The sequence below is a fragment of the Emydura macquarii genome, unplaced genomic scaffold (genome assembly GCF_026122565.2).
Source record: "Emydura macquarii macquarii isolate MOO-44397 ecotype Brisbane River unplaced genomic scaffold, CSIRO-AGI_Emac_v2 contig_383, whole genome shotgun sequence".
Classification (NCBI taxonomy): domain Eukaryota; kingdom Metazoa; phylum Chordata; order Testudines; family Chelidae; genus Emydura; species Emydura macquarii.
This window is the reverse complement of record NW_027130520.1, coordinates 10931536-10953048: the sequence shown is the minus strand read 5'-3', so window position 1 is coordinate 10953048 and position 21513 is coordinate 10931536. Positions and strand designations below refer to the sequence as shown.

General features: G+C 38.7%; 1 protein-coding gene across 6 annotated transcripts in view; it reads right to left on the bottom strand.

Moving 5' to 3' along the window:
* The window catches only part of OXR1 (oxidation resistance 1), a 443668-nt gene that overhangs the window by 79273 nt on the left and 342882 nt on the right, over positions 1–21513 (bottom strand). For 4 of the 6 annotated variants that reach the window (XM_067537381.1, XM_067537383.1, XM_067537386.1 and 1 more), the window contains 3 exons: positions 9102–9209; positions 7780–7893; positions 3628–3780 (listed from right to left, as the gene is read on the bottom strand). In XM_067537381.1, coding sequence (XP_067393482.1) covers positions 3628–3780; positions 7780–7893; positions 9102–9209 — 375 coding nt within the window. Of the gene's footprint in view, positions 1–3627; positions 3781–7773; positions 7894–9101; positions 9210–21513 lie in introns of all 6 variants that reach the window. The other 2 variants (XM_067537380.1, XM_067537382.1) reach the window with 1 other exon arrangement.

Sequence of the window (21513 nt, the reverse complement as noted above, 5' to 3'; positions counted from 1 at the left end):
AGCTCTCAATTTATGTTAATGATTTTAAATAGTTTTTATCATGTCTCCTCTTATTCACCTCCTTTCTAAGAGACACAATCCTAATTTTTTTTTAAACTTTCTCTTCATGAAAGTTTTTCCTGTGCCCCTTCAATCTTTTTCGGTCTTCTTCTCTGAACCTCCTTGAGTACCGCAGTAACCATTTGAGACCTGGGTGCCTATTACTACATATAGTATTCTATATTGGGGCACACCTCTGATTTACATAAAGATTTTAGAATAGTCTCCATGCATTCTTATTCACCATTCCATGTTATTCACCATTCCATTCCTTATGCATCCCACCATAATCTTTACTTTTAGACTCCAGCTGCCCATTGAGCAGAAATCTTCCTTGACACCTAAGTCCCTTAACTGTGGCAGTACAGTTAATTTAGAATCCTAAAAAGCATAAGCAGTTCAAATTTTTCCCTCCAAAGTACATTACTTTGCATTTATCAGCACTGAATTTCATTTGCCATTTGTTGCCTCCTCCTTCTTTCCCCTCACACTATCCTGCACTGCTCTGACCTCCCCCTTTCCTCTACACACAGCAACAGCAGGAGAGAAGGGTGAACCTGGAGCTCCTTCCCCATTGCTGGAAGCAAAATGGAGAATGAGTATTTCTTGGTTCCTCCCCCAATAGCAGAACAGTAGAGCGAAAAGTAGTCCTAGAGCCTCCTGCCTTGGCCTGGTGGAGAAATCTCATGGGAGGGGAAAGCACAAATGAGTCCACTTCCCTTTCCCCTCAAATATGTTGAGAGAGGAAGGCCCAACTTTCCTCTTTATGGCTCTGCTCAGTCAGTGCTTCAGTGCTCCAGACAGCAAAGGTCTCTGAAGACAATATTTGTTGAGGTATCAGATGTGGGGGCCAGTGGACACAGCTCGTTAAAATTCCTGGACTTGGACGCATGGTGTGCAACCCACTTGTGGAATACACATAGGGAAAAGTACTTGAACTTTACGTTAGGTAAGCACACAAATCTAGATATGTCATGAGCTATGTAAGTGAGGTAGCAACCACCCCATGCCCCCAACGTCCAATTCAACAAGAAAGGTTCATAAAAGCAATTCTAGTGGAACCCTATACTGAACTAGACAGTAAGGGAGAGACTTTCAGTAGTGTCTGTCTGAGAGATTAAGGAATGCAAGTCAGCTGGACTTGTACACCTAAATCTCTTAAGACACTCCTGAAAGTCCCCTTCTTTTGTCTGGGGATGGGAGAGGGTAATTTTGGTTCAATATGGAGAAATAAAGATTATATTACAGCCAACCATCTATCAACTCAAGGTTTCCCAGTCAAGTAGAGGTGCAAAATATGCTTCAAGATGGGAAGACAGGAACATATACTAAAAGAGAGTAAAAGACAACCCTGCCAAACTTGGTACAGAAGCAGATCAGATGCCAGTGTTTGGGGGTGTTTTTTTTTAAATTTAGGGTAAGAATTCCAAAGAGCAGAATATAGAAGTCCAGAAGCCTGGACTTCAAGATAAACAGGGGGTCTGAATACTTCATGAGGGATTAACTTCTTAAGACCAAGATTACCTACTGGTCTTTTCAGACAAGACCACAAACATGTGAATTGTTTCTGAAAACATGCCTGTAATAGGGTCCTTGCTGGGCTGGATGGCCTTGTGATCAACGCCCACCCGTGATGGGGACAATGAAAGGGAAGCCCAGGGCCCACCCACTTCACCGGGCTCCGACCCTGGGCCCTAGGAGGGTCAGCAGTGTTTGGCCTCTGAGGTGGCCTTCTGAGTTACCCTTGCAGGATCACTTCCTACCACTGCTTTCTTCCCTCATTTTCCAGTCCCAGATAAGGAAAGAAGGGAAAGAAACGCAAATGTCAGCCCCAGCTGGGCTCAGCATATAGTCCTATTCCCTCAGGGAGGTGTCTCTGGCCTTTTCTCAGGATACCTTCAGGGTAGGTTTGTACTCCTCCCCAGCCTCTCCTTTGTGAGCTAGGTTGCTCCCTAGTCAACCCTGTCTCCAGCTGGAGCATGCTCTTCAGGGATGGTGAGAGAGGGCTACCTGGGCCTAGTACTGTCCTTTTACCCTTTCCATTCCGGTGTGGGGTTTGTGTACCCCATCACAATGCCCTTATCCTTTTCACAACAGAAAAGTTGTAGAACTCTGACTATGCATTTTGTAGACAATAGCCTGACTTTGCAAGACATGAGTCAAAGCAACAAAGAATGATAAGGTAATTGGGTGATCTTTAGAGAATAACCTGAAGAAAGAAAGAAGGGCTTTTCTGTCCTTTTGAATGGAAAGTTCATAACCAACACCTGCAGTTCTCACTCTTCCACCTGAGAGTATGAAAATCTAAAAAAACCTATTTTAGAGAAAGTCAAGAGAAAGTTAACAAGAACTCAAAGAGATGGCCCATCATATTAAAGTCCCACCTAGGAGAGGAGGACAAGGAATGAAGTAAATACACTGCATCACACTGAAGTACAAGCAAAGAGAGCTTTTTCCTTAGCGGAGTACTGGTCTACAAAAATTTTGCCAGTATAGCCACATAATTCAAGGATGTGATGAGGTGCAAACTGCGACCAACGTAGGTGTTGGCAAGAGTCCTTAAATATAGATGCAATTATACTGGCTAAACACACTTTTGCCAATATTGCTTATTTCACCTCAGGGAGGGCTAGAATAAGTTATACTAGCAAAAGTGCAGTTTTGCTTTGCTAGCACAGTATACTAGTGTAGCTGTATCGGCAAAGAACTCCCAGTGTAGACCTGGATTGAGGATTAACAGCAGCTTTATCTATTGCTTAGCAGGGTGAAGGAGCATACTCAGAAAACAATCCAATGGACTTTGAATGCAACATGAATGAGTTGCCTACAGTAAGACATAAAACATCTTAGACTCCCCAGGACTTGCTGATCCACTTCCTAGATACATTCATTTCTGTGACATGTAGAATTCTTCATTAGTAGACTTAGCTGAAGGCTATGGAGGAAGATCTCAGTTCCTAGTAGATCAATCAGTTGCTTCCAGAATACTTGGACAGAACTCCAGTGCTCGTGAACTCGGCTAAAGCTTATTAAGAGACTATTAGACTTCAGGACACTTCTCCCAGGACACCTACTTGAGAAGATATGCTCTAATTATACATGGGACCTTTTGCTATATTGGGGATACTTCCATTGCACATGACATTTAATTTTCATTATATATAAAAAAATATATGAATAAATAGAGAGGAAGTGAAGACTATTTATAATCCTAATAAAACCCTCTAACTTTTAAAGCAACAAGAAATATGTAATTAAAAGACAAGTACATATATACTGTTATCAAAGCCCAACTAGGAAGCTACCCTTAGGGATTGCTAGCCTTGGGGATGATATTGCATACATGCCCTCATCTTACAATTTTGCAACAAAGCAAACTGTCACAACAAGTGGCATTATAAATCAGTTCTCTTGATGTGTCTAGTCTGGGAATCTAGAGAGAATGCTTAAGATAAACACATGAACTCAAATAGCTGTCCATTAATGTGGAGTGAATTACTTGTACTTTCAATTTTACAAAAAATTCTTTAAAATTTATCTAAATACATAACTCTTATACCCTGCTGAGAGAGAGAGGAGTTTAAGTACCTTGCCATAAGTCATGTACTTGCAATTAATTTTGAGAAATTTTTCAGTAAATGCTTCTTCCTCCTCCGAGGTGGATACCACCACTCTTGCAGGACGAACACATGCATAAGCTGATGAAGCAGCTGCCTCTTTTCGCTGGAGCCCATCTGGATCCTATGAAAGGAAAGACATTGTTTTCCAGAGTGCAAAAATTAATACTCTCCAATGATCCCTGTAAACAGGGCTTAAATTCTCATATATTATTTCCTACCGCTCCCCTTCCTTCCCCCACAACACACTATAAAAACTCCAGGGCACAGCAGAGAGGTCTTGGTGCACGGCTAAACGGTGCCCTCACTTACTCTTTTGCAAAACCAAGGAAGAAAATGGGAGGTCACAGATGTAAAGTAGGGCAAAGTTTGGCCCACAGGATCTTTGCATAATGCCAGTGAGAACTTGAGTTTCAGCTCTGAGTCTGAGGTTGCACCACTCACTATTAGGAAAAAGTCTGCACAAGTCTTAATACTAATCATATCTGCTACAGAAGTGATTGATATAAAAACATGGAACCCTATAGTGGACCATTTTTTAAATAAAAAGGTGGCTTAGGACATAAGCCAGGACAATTTCTGAGTGCATATATATAGAAACAAGATAGGGACTCTATTCCCAAGCCTAAATTTACTCTTAAAAATCTAAAAAATGCCTGCAGGAAAATATTCACCTTTTAAACACTTCTTGGCAGAAATAAGTGTCATTTACTATTACACTGAATTGCAGGATTTTTGTGCTCTGGGACTTCTATCTTCCCTTTGGTTCTCTGCCATCCCGTTCTCGGTTCTCCATTACTACTACTACTTTACAGAGGTGTAGGAGGTGGTTATCTAGCTTTCAGTTCTCATTTTGGTTTTTGGCCTTATTTTAGAGCTTGCCTATAATTAGGCGTTTACCCAAATAGTTATTCTCTAGAATACTCCAGAACTACAATTGTGATAAACTACCAAGTGTTGGCAAGTCCACAGATTTAAAATTTCTCCAGGCAGATTTCCCCCATGCCCTCAAAAAAAATGCTATTTGCTCTTGTGGCACTGTATAAAAAACTCTATGCCAGTATCAGCTGCAGTTCTCTCTAACTCAGAAGAGAAATAGTACACTGTTTTCAAACATTTATAGTTATTTCTAGATTACATTTTCCCCAAGTAAAACAAAACTAGGATTAAACAGTGATGCCGGCAGAAATGTTGGTGGAAGAATTTTGTATTGCTTCCAATTACTGACATTTCTCCTCTGTAATCATTAGTTTAAAACTAATGCTTGGAAAGATCTCTCAAAGTGCTAGATTCAGAACTGGTATTCAACATAATTTTAAGATGCATTTCAAGTTTTCAGAAGCTATAACTTTTTTTATTAGGAGTCTCTTTTGCAATGGTTTATCAGATTGGTAGACAGGAATCCGTCTGTGTGTGTCCTTTCACTCTGCCCTACGTGTGTCCTTGCACTCTGCCCTGGTCCCCTCCAGTCCAGTCGCAAAGCAGGTTCTCAGCACCATGTTTGAATACAAATATTAGCCTGTAGGCACAGTGCTAGTATACATAATGTAAATCACAATTAAATTGTTTAGCATTGTACTTGCAGCTTTCTGCAAAGTGACTTGATATAATTGTGTGACTTGTTATAATTATAAAGTATGTGGATTTATTCACTGTAATGTTGAAGAGTAATTCTGTGCAAGACACATGGAAATTTACTCCCTTTTAAAACATTGCTTAATTTTCAAAATAAGCCTTCTGAGTAATATATACACATTTTAATTGGCAATCTCAATTTAAAAACCAAAAATGACCACAGAATCTTAGTCCTAGTGATTACTATACCATTTGACTCCCATATCTAGAATGAGCAAAATAACCTCTCAGGAACAGACAGGATAACAGTTGTTTCTTAGCATACGTATACAGAACATTCGGAAAGTTAGCCTTAGAGTTGTGTCCTGACATGTAGGCCACAACTGTTTTTCTTTCACTTTGAGTGATTTGTTTCTTAATCCGTCTGCTGATTTCATATCCCTATTCTAATTTTCTAATTATTATTCTTAGAAGGAATAAAAAATTAGGAATGTCTTTTTGTAGGTTTTTCCTGTTAGTTTTACAGTACTGCAGAACTTTCAGTTTGCTAGAGAATTTGAGACCATTCATAACTGTATTGTATGCATTGTAGCAGCTTAACAGGAAAAGGTGAAGGTAAAAGGGTGTGTGTCTCTGGTGCTAGGGGTGGGGGGGAGATGTGAGGATTTGATAACCGGGAGCAGGGTCAACAGCCAGAGAGAGAAGTAATATTAGGAAGCTAAGAAAGGGGATGAAGAGGGTCAGAGCTCTGACAATTATGGGAGAAACTGAGGTTCTGCCAGCTGAAGACTGTCCCAAGAGTTTCAATTTTATCAAAGGGCAGACACAAAATTAAGACTCATTAATTGCTTCTATTGCCAACTAAAAATCTGGCCAGTTCCCACTGCTATAAGCCTTGTTCACCGAATCCTAGCTTTGCCACTTTGCTTTGTTTTCTAATGGAAATATACATACACACTTCTGATTTCTATGTCTTTATTAAATAGGTACTAAAGATTTGAGATGGAACATAAACTTAATGTAGATAGGAGCTAAGTCAGACTTTGATAAGTTTCCTAGTGCAATGTCTAAATAGATGAAAAATTTTAATGCAATATGTTTAAGTAGATGAAAAATATTATGAATCAACTAGAATGATTCACTTATTTGGTGTTACAAAGCATGTAGAAGGTGGTACAGATTTATATCCCTAGAGCTTAAACATTTGCACTTTTAGCTACATTACCAATATGTTGCGAAGCAATATTCATGAGTTTTTTGCAGAAAGATGCAATATTGTGTATTGGAAATAGAAATGAGATTTCAAATAAACCACTAGATATTTTTTTTAATTCTTGCACATTGTTTTTGCAAATACCTGAGAATCAAGCTATGAATGTGTGAGCAATATAATAATTAAGAAAGGGGAAGTGGCTTAATTTTGTTTTAAATGGAGATTTTTTGGTAAGAGTAAAAATAGTTCCTTTACCACAGAAAGGTTCTTAGAGAGGATTGTCCTTATGGAACATCATCCCCGGAGAATAAGCACATCTATATCAAGTGATCTTGAAGTTTTTTCTAGATAACAGCATCTGTTTTATGCCACTCACCATTACAGACCTGTCATGCAGATTTCTAAGAGATTATGAGAGTGTAGTCCCAACCACTCAAATTCTTTCCATTATATCAGGAATCTCTTTACAAGATACTCCCAAGAAGATGGAAAACAGGAAGTGAGCATATATCTATGTGGCAAATCACCTTGAAGAATCAGAGTTACTCTCTTCTTTGAGAATTGCCCTTATGGATCCACAGCCTTGGAAAGTTAATAGACAGTTGTATCTGTCCATGGGTGGCTCTTTAAACATTATTTAAAGTGACAGGGAGACTGATAGGGTGTCTAGATGTCAAGCTGAGGGAGTAATGTTGCTTAACAGCAACAAGCATTCCTTGGCAAACAAATCAGATTTTCAATGGGAAGCTACCTGCAGTCTTTATATATTACTGACAAGATGGAAGAGATCCATTAGTTTCAATGGGCTGTAGACCAGGCCATATATAAACCAGTTAGTAAAAGTGAATGAACTGACCTACACAGTTCTCTGTCTGAACCAAATGAAGGACAAAAAACTCTGAAACAAAACAGTACACCATTGAAGAAATTAAAGCTTTTAAAAAAATTGTTTTTGGTAACACAGTTTAGGACTATAACATGTAGAATTTTAAACTTGCCCATATATTTTGAGTATACAAACACAAGTAAGTTAAAACAGATGTAAGGTCACTTGTGCCTCTACCACAATTAGTTTGTGTAAAACAACTCGCTCTCCCCCACAAGAAAACATATTTCAGTAAAAACCCCTTTAGGAAAGTAGTATGGTTTTCCTATATAGTGCACTGAAATACAGACAGACAATTTGCACTTAGGCATCATGCTTATGTCAGGTATTTTTGTTTTTTGGCGCTATCATCCCAAAATGATGTACTCCAGGATGAAATTACTACTACACGTCTCACTGATCATGTAAAAGATTGTTACTGCCCTTGAAACACGTATACCTACACTTACTGTAACCTTGTCAAATTCAGCTTCTGAAGACGTAGGTGACAAGGGACTTATGGGACTAAGAGATGGGGAGCTCTCCACACTAGAAACATATTCCGGGTCAGGAACATACAAAATCTATAAAGAAATTGAACACATGCTATAGTTAACTTAAGAGTTTCATTAACAATTATTTCCAATAGTTGATGCAGATTTGTTGTCTCAAATTATTCTATGAAATTTATTCTGCTGGAGTTAACTTATGCTTTAGAATTAAAAAAACAACAATTTAGTTGTGAATTACCAATTCCACAATCACCACTTTTCTAATAAAGCAAGTAGTATTAATAAAGTCTCCTCTATTAATAGGCTCATGAGGCACAGAATGCACGAATATCTGAAAATATATCTTAACAAAAGAATCCCCTACTGTCTGCACATCATGATGGAAACCAATGTGAAATAAAACAAGTATCTTGTTTAAAGCAATTCATGAAATGAGTAAATATATGCCAGCACAATGTATTTTTGAACTTTTAAATATTTAACATTTTGAACATGTTAAGGCTGACTGTTAGAAGTAGTAGTAGTGCAGATAAAACACAAGTAAACAGACGACCACAAACTAAGAAATTTACAGCATGCTCAGAAACAGCATTTCAAACTCGTCCAGTGCTGTGATGAGTACTATTATGAATACTTGCAGAAAAAGAGTACCATTTCTCTGGCCTTTTCATAGACTAGAGTCAATAAGATGCATTGCTAGGGAACACATTCAGTGCATTTCATCCCAATTAAAAGAAGTTGATCATCTATTTCCAGATTCAACTCTTTATAAAACATGCCAAAAAACTAGGTTACTCTTCAGATCCATTCTCTTGGGAATGGCATGCACTGTGTTGCTCAGAGTTTTTGCAGCAGTTGGAAGTAACAGGAACAGTAAGTCATGCTTATAGCTTTGAAATGCTGCTAACTCCCAATATTTATCCTTTTTTCCATTTACAAAAAAAAAATGTGTCTTGGACCTAAAAGTTACCTTATGAGTCTCAATATGTTTGCTTTTATTAGTCTTTCCAAATTTAATTTAAGAAAGAGATAGTAAAGATTGGATCAGACTGTGACTAACTCCCATTGATTAGCAGTTACTCAACTGAGTAATCCAAGTGGGTGTATGGAGTTCACTAACTAATTTAAGATTCCTAAATATATCTTCATAAAATAGGCTGTCTTCTATGTTGAAAGAACAATCCCAATGTTTTCAGTAGAAATGGTAGACAAGCAATCTGAACATCTTCCTCCATTTCCACCCTACCTAGTTTATATATGAGGTGATTAATAGATAGTACCTGTCCAGGAACAACTGCTCTGGAGAAAAATTTGTTTAACTGAACCAATTCATTGGGTGTCGTATCAAATTTCAAGGCAATACTGTTCAAAGTGTCTCTTGATTCAACCTGCATCAATGGAAAGAGGAAAAAAATAAGTAACTAGTTTTTAAAAAGTGGAAATTTAGATGTTTTATCATATGCAGTCTGAATTTATAAAACTTTTGATGAAGTTAGCAATATACACAGGGTATGACGACTGCAACTAGGTAAATTATACTGCACATATGCACACACAGAGAGACTGCCAGTGAGAAAGGGAACACAGGCCAGTATCAAGGCTCATGCAAGTACGCTCCTTGTAGCTCATGGTTCCTTTCAGAGTCACCGGATTTCCATCTATGCTCCCCAAGCAACCACAGGAATCATCTCACACATATAGAGCTGAAGATTCAGACACTAGCCCAAAACCCAAAGCTTCTGTCCTCTGCTCCAGTGGAACCCAGCAAGAGATGCAATAGCCTGTGTGACTGGCTTCATGCAGCTACTAGTGATTTACCTCTACACCCCTCACCCACAAGAGGGATCCTCCTCAAGTACTGTATGCAATCCTGGAGGACATATTTTCCTTCTGTTTCTTACTGTGGATTCAGGCACTGAGTGATTTCAAGAAAGAAAATATCTTGAACAAAAACAGAATGTGACTGGAAGTAGGAATTAAGTAGAAGGAACTGATTACCTTAGAAAAGTCATTTTTTCAAGCCAATGTCAAAAAATATAAATAAAAGAATTGGATGATAGAAAGGAATGGATAATGAAGTCTCATCCCTTCTATGAGAAACACCTCTAAATAAAATATTTCATAGTTTCTGTGAGGCATCAGTAGATTAAGATAATTAGTATTACAGGAAACAGATTTCAGTTTGATATGTGTCTTCCTATCGTGATAAAGAAATATAAAACAAAAAGGGACATTAAGAGACAGCTGACAGATTGTTAGCAAAAGTTGGACAAAAAATGTTTGTATTCTTCTTGTAAATCTTAATTCTTTTTGTAGGGAAACTACTACACCCACTTAAAAGGGTTACGCCTTAAACAAGCAAAGGAAATTCAGAGTGATCTAGAATTCCATCAGATGTGGTAGAGTAAACTGACCTGGTGGTTTCTTTGTTTACTTTTTTTTTTTTTTAAATAAAGGTATTCATACAGATGATGGGATGGAAAGCTGAAGACAGTCATTTTTGCAGGAAAGTGAAAATCAGGACAGACATGATATTTACAGTTTATTAATTTTAAAAAGTGTTCTAATTTCATAAATTTAGGCTTGGAATGATTATATTTATCTGTAAACATTGATTTCACAGCACATGTGCACACCTATGTGCACAAAGACAAAAATATTTTCATCAGTAATTATCACAATTGTACAGAAAGGCAGAGAAAAAAATGCTGCTCGATAATTCAGTTTGATTTAAGGATTGAAGGATATTTACTTATAGATTTGAACATGTGATGTTGATAAAGCTTTAACTTAAAATATAAATTAACTTTTTGATTCTCATGTCATTAAGCAATTATCTGATCCCCAAAATTTTGTGCAACTGAAAATTAAAATTGATCAAAAAATTTAACATGCTTAAAAAAAACATGGATATTACCTGAAGTTATAAAATATAAAAATCAAATTCTGCAAAGCCTAAATAAATTTGATCTTTCTTGTAACTATAAATTAATTTTGTTGTAAATCATTTTCAACGCTAAGTCAGTAGGTAAAATTATGTTTTGCCTTACCTTTTTGGGTAAAAGATGTGGGGTTGAAGAGGGTAGTTGTAAACAGTAGGATGCCAAGTAATTTTGTTTTAAAAATTACTAAAAATACATCAGTTTAGAGAAACTAAACTGAAAGGCCAGCCCTTACTAATTAATTGTTATTTTTACCATCAACACAGGGATGTAGCTCCCACTATTACAAGGATGCTTGCTTTTTTACGTACCTTACCGGACACCATGATCAAGACCGAGCAAAATAATTACAGTTAATAACCATGGCTATTTTATTATTTAAAAAAAAAAAAAAAAAAAAAAAGAACACAAATAATTGAACACAAATGATAAAACAAGATACTTCCATTATAATCTTTTCTGTATGTCTTTGTGGAGCATTTAGAGGCCACACTTCACAGGTGTGCTTTCCCTTTGGTAAATTAAGACCAAAGTATATTTTTTCCCCAAAATTACTGAGTCTCCATTTTTTAGTATATCCTTAGATAACTAGATGGGCAAAATAGATTTTTCTTCCATGGCTGATAGACTTGTTGGTTATTAGTAAAATAATCAGTCAGTGTATCTTTGACAAAGCAAGAAGTATGAACTACATCTTATGAAACCAAAGAAAATATTTAAACCAGCTACTTAGAAGAAGCCATTTAAGGAGCAGTCTTATAAGAGGCCAATTAACCAAAGAACATTAAATCCATTTAAACCCCACTGATTATCCCACTTCCCATCCCCATCTCCTAGGGTGAGAGTGTGAAGAGCTCACTTATACCTTTCTCCTCCTTATTTTCATATAGGAAAAACACACCTCTTTTACATTTGTTTACATTTAAATTGGTGTCTGTCATGCTTTCATTGGCTCTACGCTTTTGGGGTTGGCTTAAGTGATACTTTCAGCTCCTGAATACGCAGTTTCATAAATATGAAATATATTTTATTGCCTTTGGTCTTGTAGCAGGAAGGATCCAGATAAAGTTAAAACAACTTTTAAAAATGTTTTTATTTAGTCCATTTTGAGATATTCTTTTAATTTTATTAATATGACAGGAAATGAAATTCTGTCTTCTGAAACTTCAAAACACTCTAGTTACTTAAGGGATGTTACTTATTGTAACTGATGATTCTTCGAGAGGTGTGGCCCTTATCTGAATTCCATACGTGGGTGCATATGTGCACCATGCACCGGAGCTGGAACTGTGAAGTAGTCTCCATTGTCCCGCACGCCATGCGTAGTCCATGTGGTTGTGTCCAAGGTCTTATGAGGCTGCACAGGTGGACGCCCTCTCAGTTCCCTCTTACCAACAGACTGCAAGCCTGTAGTACATGGGATAGTGGTGGGATTGGAATGCAGATAGGGACCACACCTCTCAAAGAGCAATCAGTTACAGTAAGTAACCTCCCTTTCTTCTTTGAGTGCTAGTCCTTATGTGGATTCCATATGTGGGTAGTGTAGCGGGTGGTATTCAGTTTGGAGGTGGGAGCAAGGGCTCAGTAGAAGTAAGAGTTTGGAAGACTGCTCTGCCAACTGCCACATCTGCTGTTGCCATTGAATGGGAAAGGGCATAATGAGTGGTGAACGTGTGGATGGAAGACCACGTCGCTGCTTTACAAATGTCTTGCCATGGGACGTGAGAGAGAGTAGGACTGACGTGGTAGCCTGTGCTCTTGTGGAGTGGGCAGCGATGCCCAGTGGTGGAGAGACCCATTAAAGGGAGTAACACTCTGACGCATCGGGAGATCCAGTTAGAGATGTGTTGGGAAGAAAGGGTGAGGCCTCTGCAGTGTTCCGCTATAGTGAGAGAGTCTGGGCGAGGCTTGGAAAGCCCTGGAGGTAGAAGGCTAGCGCACAGTGGATATCAAGTGAGTGCAAGACACGTGCCCTGGTGGAGGTGTGTGGCCTAGGGTAAAAGGTTGGAAGATGGATAATTTGAATGAGGTGGAACAGTGAAGCCAATTTGGGGACAAACCTTGGGTGGAGTCACAGGAAAATTTTATCCTATGAAATACGATGAAGGGTGATTCTGCCATTATGGCTGCTAATTCACTGACCCATCGGGGTAGAAGTGATGGCCACTAGGAAAATGACCTTCATGGATAGGTGGGAAAAGGAATAAGTAGCTAGAGGCTCAAAGGGTGGCTTAAAGAGGGCTGAGAGGACATGGTTGCTGTCCCAAGGAGGGGCAGGTGTTGAGGAGACCACCAAGGAACAGGGTAATGATTGGAAGGCTGAAGACAGAGAAGCTGTCCATAGGTGAGAGGAAAGCACTGGTTGTCATTAGGTGCACTCGAATGGAGGGGTCAGCAAGGCCTGAAGCACAAAGGTTAAACAGCTGGTCAAGGACGATTGGTATGGAGAATGTGCTTATGGAACAGTGGCTGTGTGCTGCCCACTCCATAAAAAGTGTCCACTTGGCTTGGTAACATGCCCTGGTTGTGGGGCGTTGGCTGTCAGTGAGAATGGCCTGTACCCATGTAGAACACGCCTTGTCTATTCGCAAGCCCCATCTGTACAGGTGAGAGGCTGTACAGGTGAAAGACTGCCCAACAGGTAAACTGTCTCTACTTAGCCCAATACACCACCAGTGTAGAAGGCTTCCTGCTGCCAAGCTGGACTTGTTGGATCTGCACCAAGCAGGCTCTCTCCCCCTCCATCAGCCACAGAGCCTCCAGTCCATGAGGTGCAGGGAGTCCAGGTCCGGGTGCAACAGGTGACCATAGTCCGTGCCGCTTCGGGAGCTCCAGGGGTGGGGCAATCAAAAGGTCCAGCAGCATGCTGAACGAGTGCTGTCTCGGCCAGGGTGAAGCGATGAGTATAATGTCCGCTCTGTTCCTCTTTATTTCCAGCAGGACCTTGGGCAGGAGCAGAATGGGCGGGAAAACATACATGAAGGTCCCCATCCAGTCGATGAGGAACGTGTCGGAAATTGACCTGGTCTCATGACCCTGGAGCAAGCAGAACCACGGATGCTTCGTGATCCGGGCCGATGTGAACAGGTCCAGTTGGGGAACTCCCCACTTCCAGAAAATCATGGCCGCCACCTCTGGGTGTTGCGACCAGTCGTGGCGGAGTAGAAACGACCTGTTGAGGCAATCCGCCTTGTCGTTCCTCACTCCCGGGAGGTGAGAGGCCGTCCGGTGGAAACCATGCCTCATGGCAAGGTTCCACAGACAGATAGCTTCCTCGCAGAGGGCTGAGGAGTGTGCTCCCCCTGCTTGTTTATGTAAAACATGGCTGCAGTGTTGTCCGTCAGCACCTGCACCACTCTGCCTGTCAGGAATCGGAGGAACACTTTGCATGCTAGGTGAATGGCCCTCAGCTTCTTCACGTTGATGTACAGGTGCCTTTCCTGCCCCGACCAGAGCCCCGGGTGCCTAGGTTGGTGCTGATGTGGGTTCCCCATCCCAAGTCTGAAGCGTTGGAAATTCGGGTGACCGACAGGACCAATTCCCTGAATGGAACGCCCTTTATCACTGCCCTGGGAGTCCACCACCAGTTTAGGGAGGCTAAGACGGGTGGGGAACTGTGACCACTCAATTGTGTTTTTTCAGGCATCTAGTAAATTGTTCTTAAATGATTGTCAATCATAATTCACATTTTTCTGATTACCTTCTTCCTCCCTGCTGATTTGGCTCAATTATTTTCAATTTTGTGAAACTGGCCCTTTAAAAGCACAAATAAGAAGCTTTGAAGAAATTCTTCTTCTGCAGCTCCATGTTCTCCCTTGCACCTGATAATTTAAAGCACAAACAATGTATATATTATTTGTGCTTTAAAAAGGGCCAGTTTCACAAAGCTGGGAATACATAAATAAAAACACAAAGCTGATAGATAGAGCAGGACTTTATTCTGTTTGCACATTATAAATATGATCAATTCTTCATCACTTGTACTTACGTTACCATTAATATTTAGCTTGGTGGTCAGCTCCTCTTCAGCTGTGAAAAGATGAAGTCTAACATAGAATTCTCCCACGTTGAATGCAACACTTAGTTAAGAAGTGGTCATCTAACATTTGAAATTCCAACGATATTTTAGTACTGGTAGCATGAGACTTACAGCATACATCACTCAAACTGAAGTCCCCCATGATCTCACAGCTATTTTTCTTACACGTTAAAAATAGGTGAGTAAGAAACCAGTCATCCTGTTCCAAGTATGATTTGGTGGTCTGTAGCAGACACCAATATCAAATCTTTTGCTTTATCTGTTAAGACATCGACCCATAAGTATTCTTATGAGTTATCAGTGACTAGGAAATTAGTAATGCCATTTTTGACATTCCCCATCCCCTTCTGCCCACTCGATTCTTCCTAAATAGGTTAAAGCTATTGATTTTAACATTCTAGTCATGGGAATAAGACAACCAAGTGCAAGTAATATCAACTAAATCACAGCATTTTGAGGCAATTATCAGAGTACATTAGAAGGAATACATTTAGTGACAAAAACAGCTGGAATTCCCACAAGGATTTATTCAGGGACAAGTATTCTCTCTGTTAACTAATTCACTCATTAACAAGTGAGTGACAACAGCAAACACATGTTGACAATATAGAAATAATCTCAAAATTATTCTTGCATATGAAGCAGTACACTGAGAAAACATCAGAGGGACAGTGTTAGTGGGTCAATTTAATAATTATTAGAATTGTTTCTTTGGTGTTGCAAATATCACTTCAGTTTGCTTTTTCACTCTGCTTGGATAGCGGAAAAAGATTGATCAGCTTAATTTTGGATTTCTATTTATGAAATAGTATAATGCTGTAGTGCTAAGCTATAAAAAGAAATACGGAAGTTGTAAACACAAAAAAACCCCCATAAAACAAAAAACAAAAAAACCTTTTCAACCAAAAGTAATATTTCTGTTAACTTTTTTATGCCATCCATTTCTCAAAAAGGAAATAATCCAAAATCTAAAATTTAGAAACTAAATCTGTTTGTTTTATTTATACTAAATCACTTAGAGATGCTCAGAGATGATAATTGTTGACCAAGAAAACCAGGAACATTTCATAGTATGCTAGTTGGCTGAAACAGGAATAAAGTCAGATACTTCAGAAGATAACTTCAGAAGACAGAATGCACTATAGCAGAAATAGATTGAAACATTTGACTATTGCCTTTTCTCCCCATGGTGGGCACATGGTAGCTAGTGATAAGAAACTTTAATGGGTGTGGCAAATACTAAGCTCCACAAGAGATGAGTCTTCGGGAGTAAGAAAATTCAGACAACTACAGCCATCATTTAAATTAATGGGATAGCCAAGTCTCAAAGTATCAAGGTTGGGTGTGCGCATGTGCATGCTTCTCTATATATTATATACACAAGAGAGAAATGTGTTGTTCAAAAAAGTCTTGTGCATTAGTTGGCTTCCTCCCACATCAATACTGATTCCACTAGTTATCTTGGTTTTTTAAAGCTGTGCTGTATTTTAATGGTTTGTGGAGCAACCTAAATGTCTTGGCAGGCTAGGAAGCAGAAAATAATGGCTTTTTAGGAGGAAGGAGTGGGTTTGTGAGGTTTCATTCTTTATATTTTGATACAACAAGGAATTGGAAGATTCTTTCAGGAGGATTTTAAGGGAGAATAGAAAAAGCAGCTTTGAAATTCTCCTTCTGCTGCTCCATGTTCTCCCTTGTTCCTGGTAATTTCTATCACAGGGGACTGGCAGAGACTGGCACTACTTGTTAAATTTCACTAAACTCTATTAGCAGAGTGCATTTACTTTAAGAAAAGACAGTTAAAGATTATCCACATATTTGCCATTTCTAGTTTCTTAAAGTACTCAAGGTCAAAGGTGGAAGCTTCAGAGATGATTTTTGACATATTTGAGCACATTTCATAATCACATGCTCTTAAACTACAATTTTAGATGCTAAAGTATTTCTTCACTTTAGAATTAGTATTTCTAATTTAGTATTTCTTCACTGACATGGAAGCGATTCTTATTGTGTGAAAAACAAACGAGTCACTTGTGTAGACACCAGCAATTTTTCAAAGAAGTCCCATTTACCAGAAAATGGTTGTTTATTTTCATTTCACTATCCTTCAGTTATATTAAAATTTGTCTACCAAAATTTACTAGGGGAGGAGATAGTTGGGTACTGCCATTTCTATGACTTTGTATTAAGGAAATGCTAGTTATCTAGACGATTTCATGAATATGTTTTCTGCCATGTGCAAATGGTTTGTTATTTTGTAACCAACTTCTCAATTGACATTTGAGTCATGTATGTGAGACTGCACATCCTCTTATTTCAATATGGTGAAGCAGACTTTTTATATGTGTCTATGCAAAAGTAAAAAACATTCATTTTTCCCAAACATCACTTTTTAATTACTATTATAAAACCAAATACCAAAACAGGAATATAACCAGAGCCAGGCATTTATTATTCATTAAAAGACATGGCAATAAGTTGACAGCCAAGTCAGAAAGTAAAGTGTTGTTTATATCTAAAGCTCTAAAATTCATTATGTAAAGTTGTTTTGGATTTCATTTAACACACACAAGAGAACTCAGTTGTTGGTTGCTAAACTGGATAAACTTGTACTATTAGTCAACTTCTGGTCTGATTTAAGACAAGAGCAAAAAAGCACCGTATTTAAACTGCAGGTAATTAAATTACTTCATGCAAAGTATCACCATAATCTAACACCCATTTCCAACACTAGTAGCAGTATCTCACGATAGGATGGCCCTGAGCAGGCCAACTGTTCCAACAACAATTTGGATTGAGCAAAGATTTTCAGTGAACAAGTTTGACTCTTTTCCACCACACTTTTTATATCTGAGTTCCTAAATACACATTTATAACAGAAGCACATTTAATAAAACTATAAAATCAAGGACCACGCAGTCTGGTCTACAACCCAGATTATTAACAAGCAAGCACAGAGCTTTGCTTCTCTTCTTCTGGGAATATTGGGGCTTTTTTGTTTTTGTTAACAAAAAAACCCACACCCTCAAGCTCCTCCTCCTGGCTTTCCTATCTATTAAGCCAGTCACTAGGTACATATCAGGTGTGTGAATTTATTGGGACTTATCCTCCACCAACTTGCACCTTGTGTAATCGCTTATATCTACCAGAGCAAGTGTAATGTTCTATATTTTATAGTATTTTACATTCACTTATATAGATGCAATTACAAAAAATGCAAGTCAGTGGAGAACAAGCCATAAACATGAGTTATATTTACCTTCCAGTTGGTGATCAGGTGGAGCACATGAACTGTTAGACACTTTTCTCCTCCCTTCCTCCCTCCAAAAAATAAAAAACTACTTGGCAGAAGCCAGCCATATTCTCTCTCCCATTCACACGGGGTGGGGAATGGGAAAAAAGAAGAAAGCCCATGAAACACAAATGGAGTAAGGCTAGCTGCCAGTACATATTCCTGCACCCGGTATCTTCCATAGCATGCAATCAGTGAAGGGTAGCCACAGCTGAAAGGGGCTAAAAGAGAGGAACTACTGGTCACTTAATTGCTAGACATGTCTCTGAATATCACAATTCCTCCGACAATGAGGATTTCTTAAAGGTATTGATTTTAGTTAAGTCCATCAAGTGAGCTATCAGGGTGGAGGACTCAGACACAAGTTTACTGCAACTACTGACAAGCCTGCTTTTCAATAATTATGATCAGAAATTTTAGTAAAACCTTACAGGCAAACTACCTGATCTGTCCATTACATGGCACACATTCACTTTGTGCTTTCACTCTTACCTTTGGCTAGGCCAGCCAAAGGTAAGAGTGAAGGCACAAAGTGAGTGTGTGTCACAGACAGGACTTTAAGACCCAGAATGATTAAGACAAAGGTCCACAGATGCTCAGAGTACAGCCTCTTTAAGCTACTGAGAGTTTACAGACATGTCAACCTTCTCCATTTTGTCTTTGTTGCATGGTAGTTTCAAGAACAGCACCAGTAGCAAGGCTCATTAGTCATAAGGCTATTAGGAAGCTTGTCAGTGGACATGTTTCCCCCCATGTAGGTGGGAAGACATGGCTTTTTCTCCGCACTCAGAACAGAGTGCTTTATCTTTCCAATTAACATCAATATGACTAGCTGTTTATTCTGCTGAATAAGATTGCTACCGGTTGGTAGAAAAGCAGCAGTCTCATCCTCCATGTCTCACTGCACTTTTCATTTTTCAGAGTGATTATCACCATATCCATGAATCATGTGTAAGCTGACAAAGTTCAACCAAATAAACGCATAAAAAGATTGCTGATTTCCTACAAACATGAACTTCATTTCAGCTGGCTTTTGAGCCAGTAAAATGTCTTTTTAGTAAGATCGCCAACCACAAAACATGTCACCCATCAACTATTTTGTATTCTGTCAGTTGACCAATTCTCAGTCAATTTAGTTATTTATCAATTTAAACAACATTAAATGATCAATAAATTTCTTGTGCTTCAGGGTCACTATAGCTCTAAAGAGTTTCAAAAAACCCCATACTGCCATAATAGGTACATTTTTGTAAACTCTACTATTTCAGTGGAAAAAGTCTGCTAAGGAATTTTATCATGAAGGTTTTGCAACCCTAACACAGAACTATCCTGAGAATCAAAAAATTACAGGGGCTCAAAATCAGCAGAATGCTAAATAAATTTATATAGCAAAAATAATGGAAACTAGGTTATTTAAAAAAAATCAGCTTCAATATTAACAATAAACACTATGTGCAAGGTGTGAATATGTAACCTGAAAGTATCCCTTTACAGGAAAACTGATTTAGAGCAGATAGAATTGCCACTAAGAAAAACACTAAGGGGAAGATCAAGTGTTTTGGACAAAAATAAATTTCCTCCTAAAGGTGATACACACACTTTGGCAGAAATTAAACTTTAAAACCACAAATTTAATGTCATGAAACAAAAGCCATCAACTGAAATGCAAGTGATAAAAATAGACTCTTAAAAGGTCATGCAAGAAGTGGACTATTTGAAGCACGTCAGCATGAAGATCCACTTTTTCCTAGGTTACCCCAATCTCCCAAAAGAAAAAAATGGGCGAGGAAGAAAGCAGGAAGAGTAGGATTGTCAAACTCAGTAAGAATCTCAAGGAACTGAACCTTTGGTCTGCAGTTTTAGTTTCTGCTAGTCTGGATGAGGTATCCAAAAACGTGTCTATCATACATCTCGAACAATAAAAATCAAGCATGAAACTTTTTGGTGAATTAAAGTCTGAAGAATATGTAAAGGAGGTGCTTATACTAGTACATTTAAGAACTACTACATAAGCAAGCCTTCTCTGGGACCTCCATGACAGGCTACCCAAAAAACCAACAAAACAATAGTATTTGCCCATTATTTGTATATTCCTAGCCCTTTCCTCTACCCACCAACCCAAAAAAAAAGAAGCCACCACCATACACAGGGTTAGCCAAACAAAAATTCATTCCAAAGGCACTTGAATGTCCAAAATGTGATGGTTTTTACCAGGTATCAGTCTAATATGTGCTGCGACCTAAACAAATCACATGATGATAAATGCATTAAAAATTGAGCTCTGAGATACTACAGTAGGGGAAGCCGTATATGTAAAATAATATTAGTATAGAAATGCTATTCAATAACATTTAATTATTTCTATGGCTTTCGTGATGCTACCTACTGAAGTAGTATGCAGTGTTGTTGTAGACGTCAGTCTCAGGATATTAGGAGGACAAGGTGACCTGAAGGACTCTCTCTCTCTCTCTCCCTCACCAACAGACGTTGGTTCAATAAGAGATATTATCTCACCCACCTTGTCTCACTACTAGAAGTAGCTCTGTCTATTCAGCAAGAGAACCTAGAGCACAGTTTCAGGAAATTTTACAGAGCCATACATCAGGTTTGGGAGATAGTTGGGAAAGAACAGCTACTGCAATCGGGAGTTTCGAAGTACAGTAGATGATGCATCCTTTTATATCTCTCAGATGACTGACTTTGAGAAAAGGAGTTAAAGAATCTGATATCTACAATAATAGTGATCTCTGATGAAACCAGATTTCTCTGTATCATGCAAAGCCAATTATCTACCCAAGCCAGTACTGGCTTCAATAACTCAGGACCCCATTATCATAGCTGCTAGCTATGTCTTGTAAATTGACAAATGCAGAGAAGGTTTTCCCAAGTTGATGCTAATTATTAGAAAAGGGTGCAAAAAAGCGTCCCAAAACACAAAAGAAAGAAAAACAAAAGAGCACTGAGGATGTTGCATACTGTGATTATTTTACATGTCTGACAGATTTGACCAAGGAGGACTAATTATTGTTATGAATTGTTGCTGTTTTTAGACTCAAATACACTCTGTATGCATACGTGCACAATATACCATCTCATTCTGAGAGTTTTAGGGAATGCAAACTAAGTCTTTCCCTGTAGTAAACAAACGGCAACTGGAATAAATTATAGGGCCCAAGTGTTCAAAGAATGATGTAAAATAGCACGTAACAGAATATATTATTCATACCACCTCTTTTTGAGGGCGGGGAGCGAAGATGCGGTTCTGAGGAATACTATCCCTTGTATCTTCATGAGTCGGAGGCCTGCCGTTGGTTGGCCAATTAGCCCTACTTGCTGCACCTAGGAAAGAGACCAGCAACTTAAATGGCTCATCTCCTAAAAGGTGGAGCAGGATATAGGCGAGAAGGCAGCAATATGAGCCA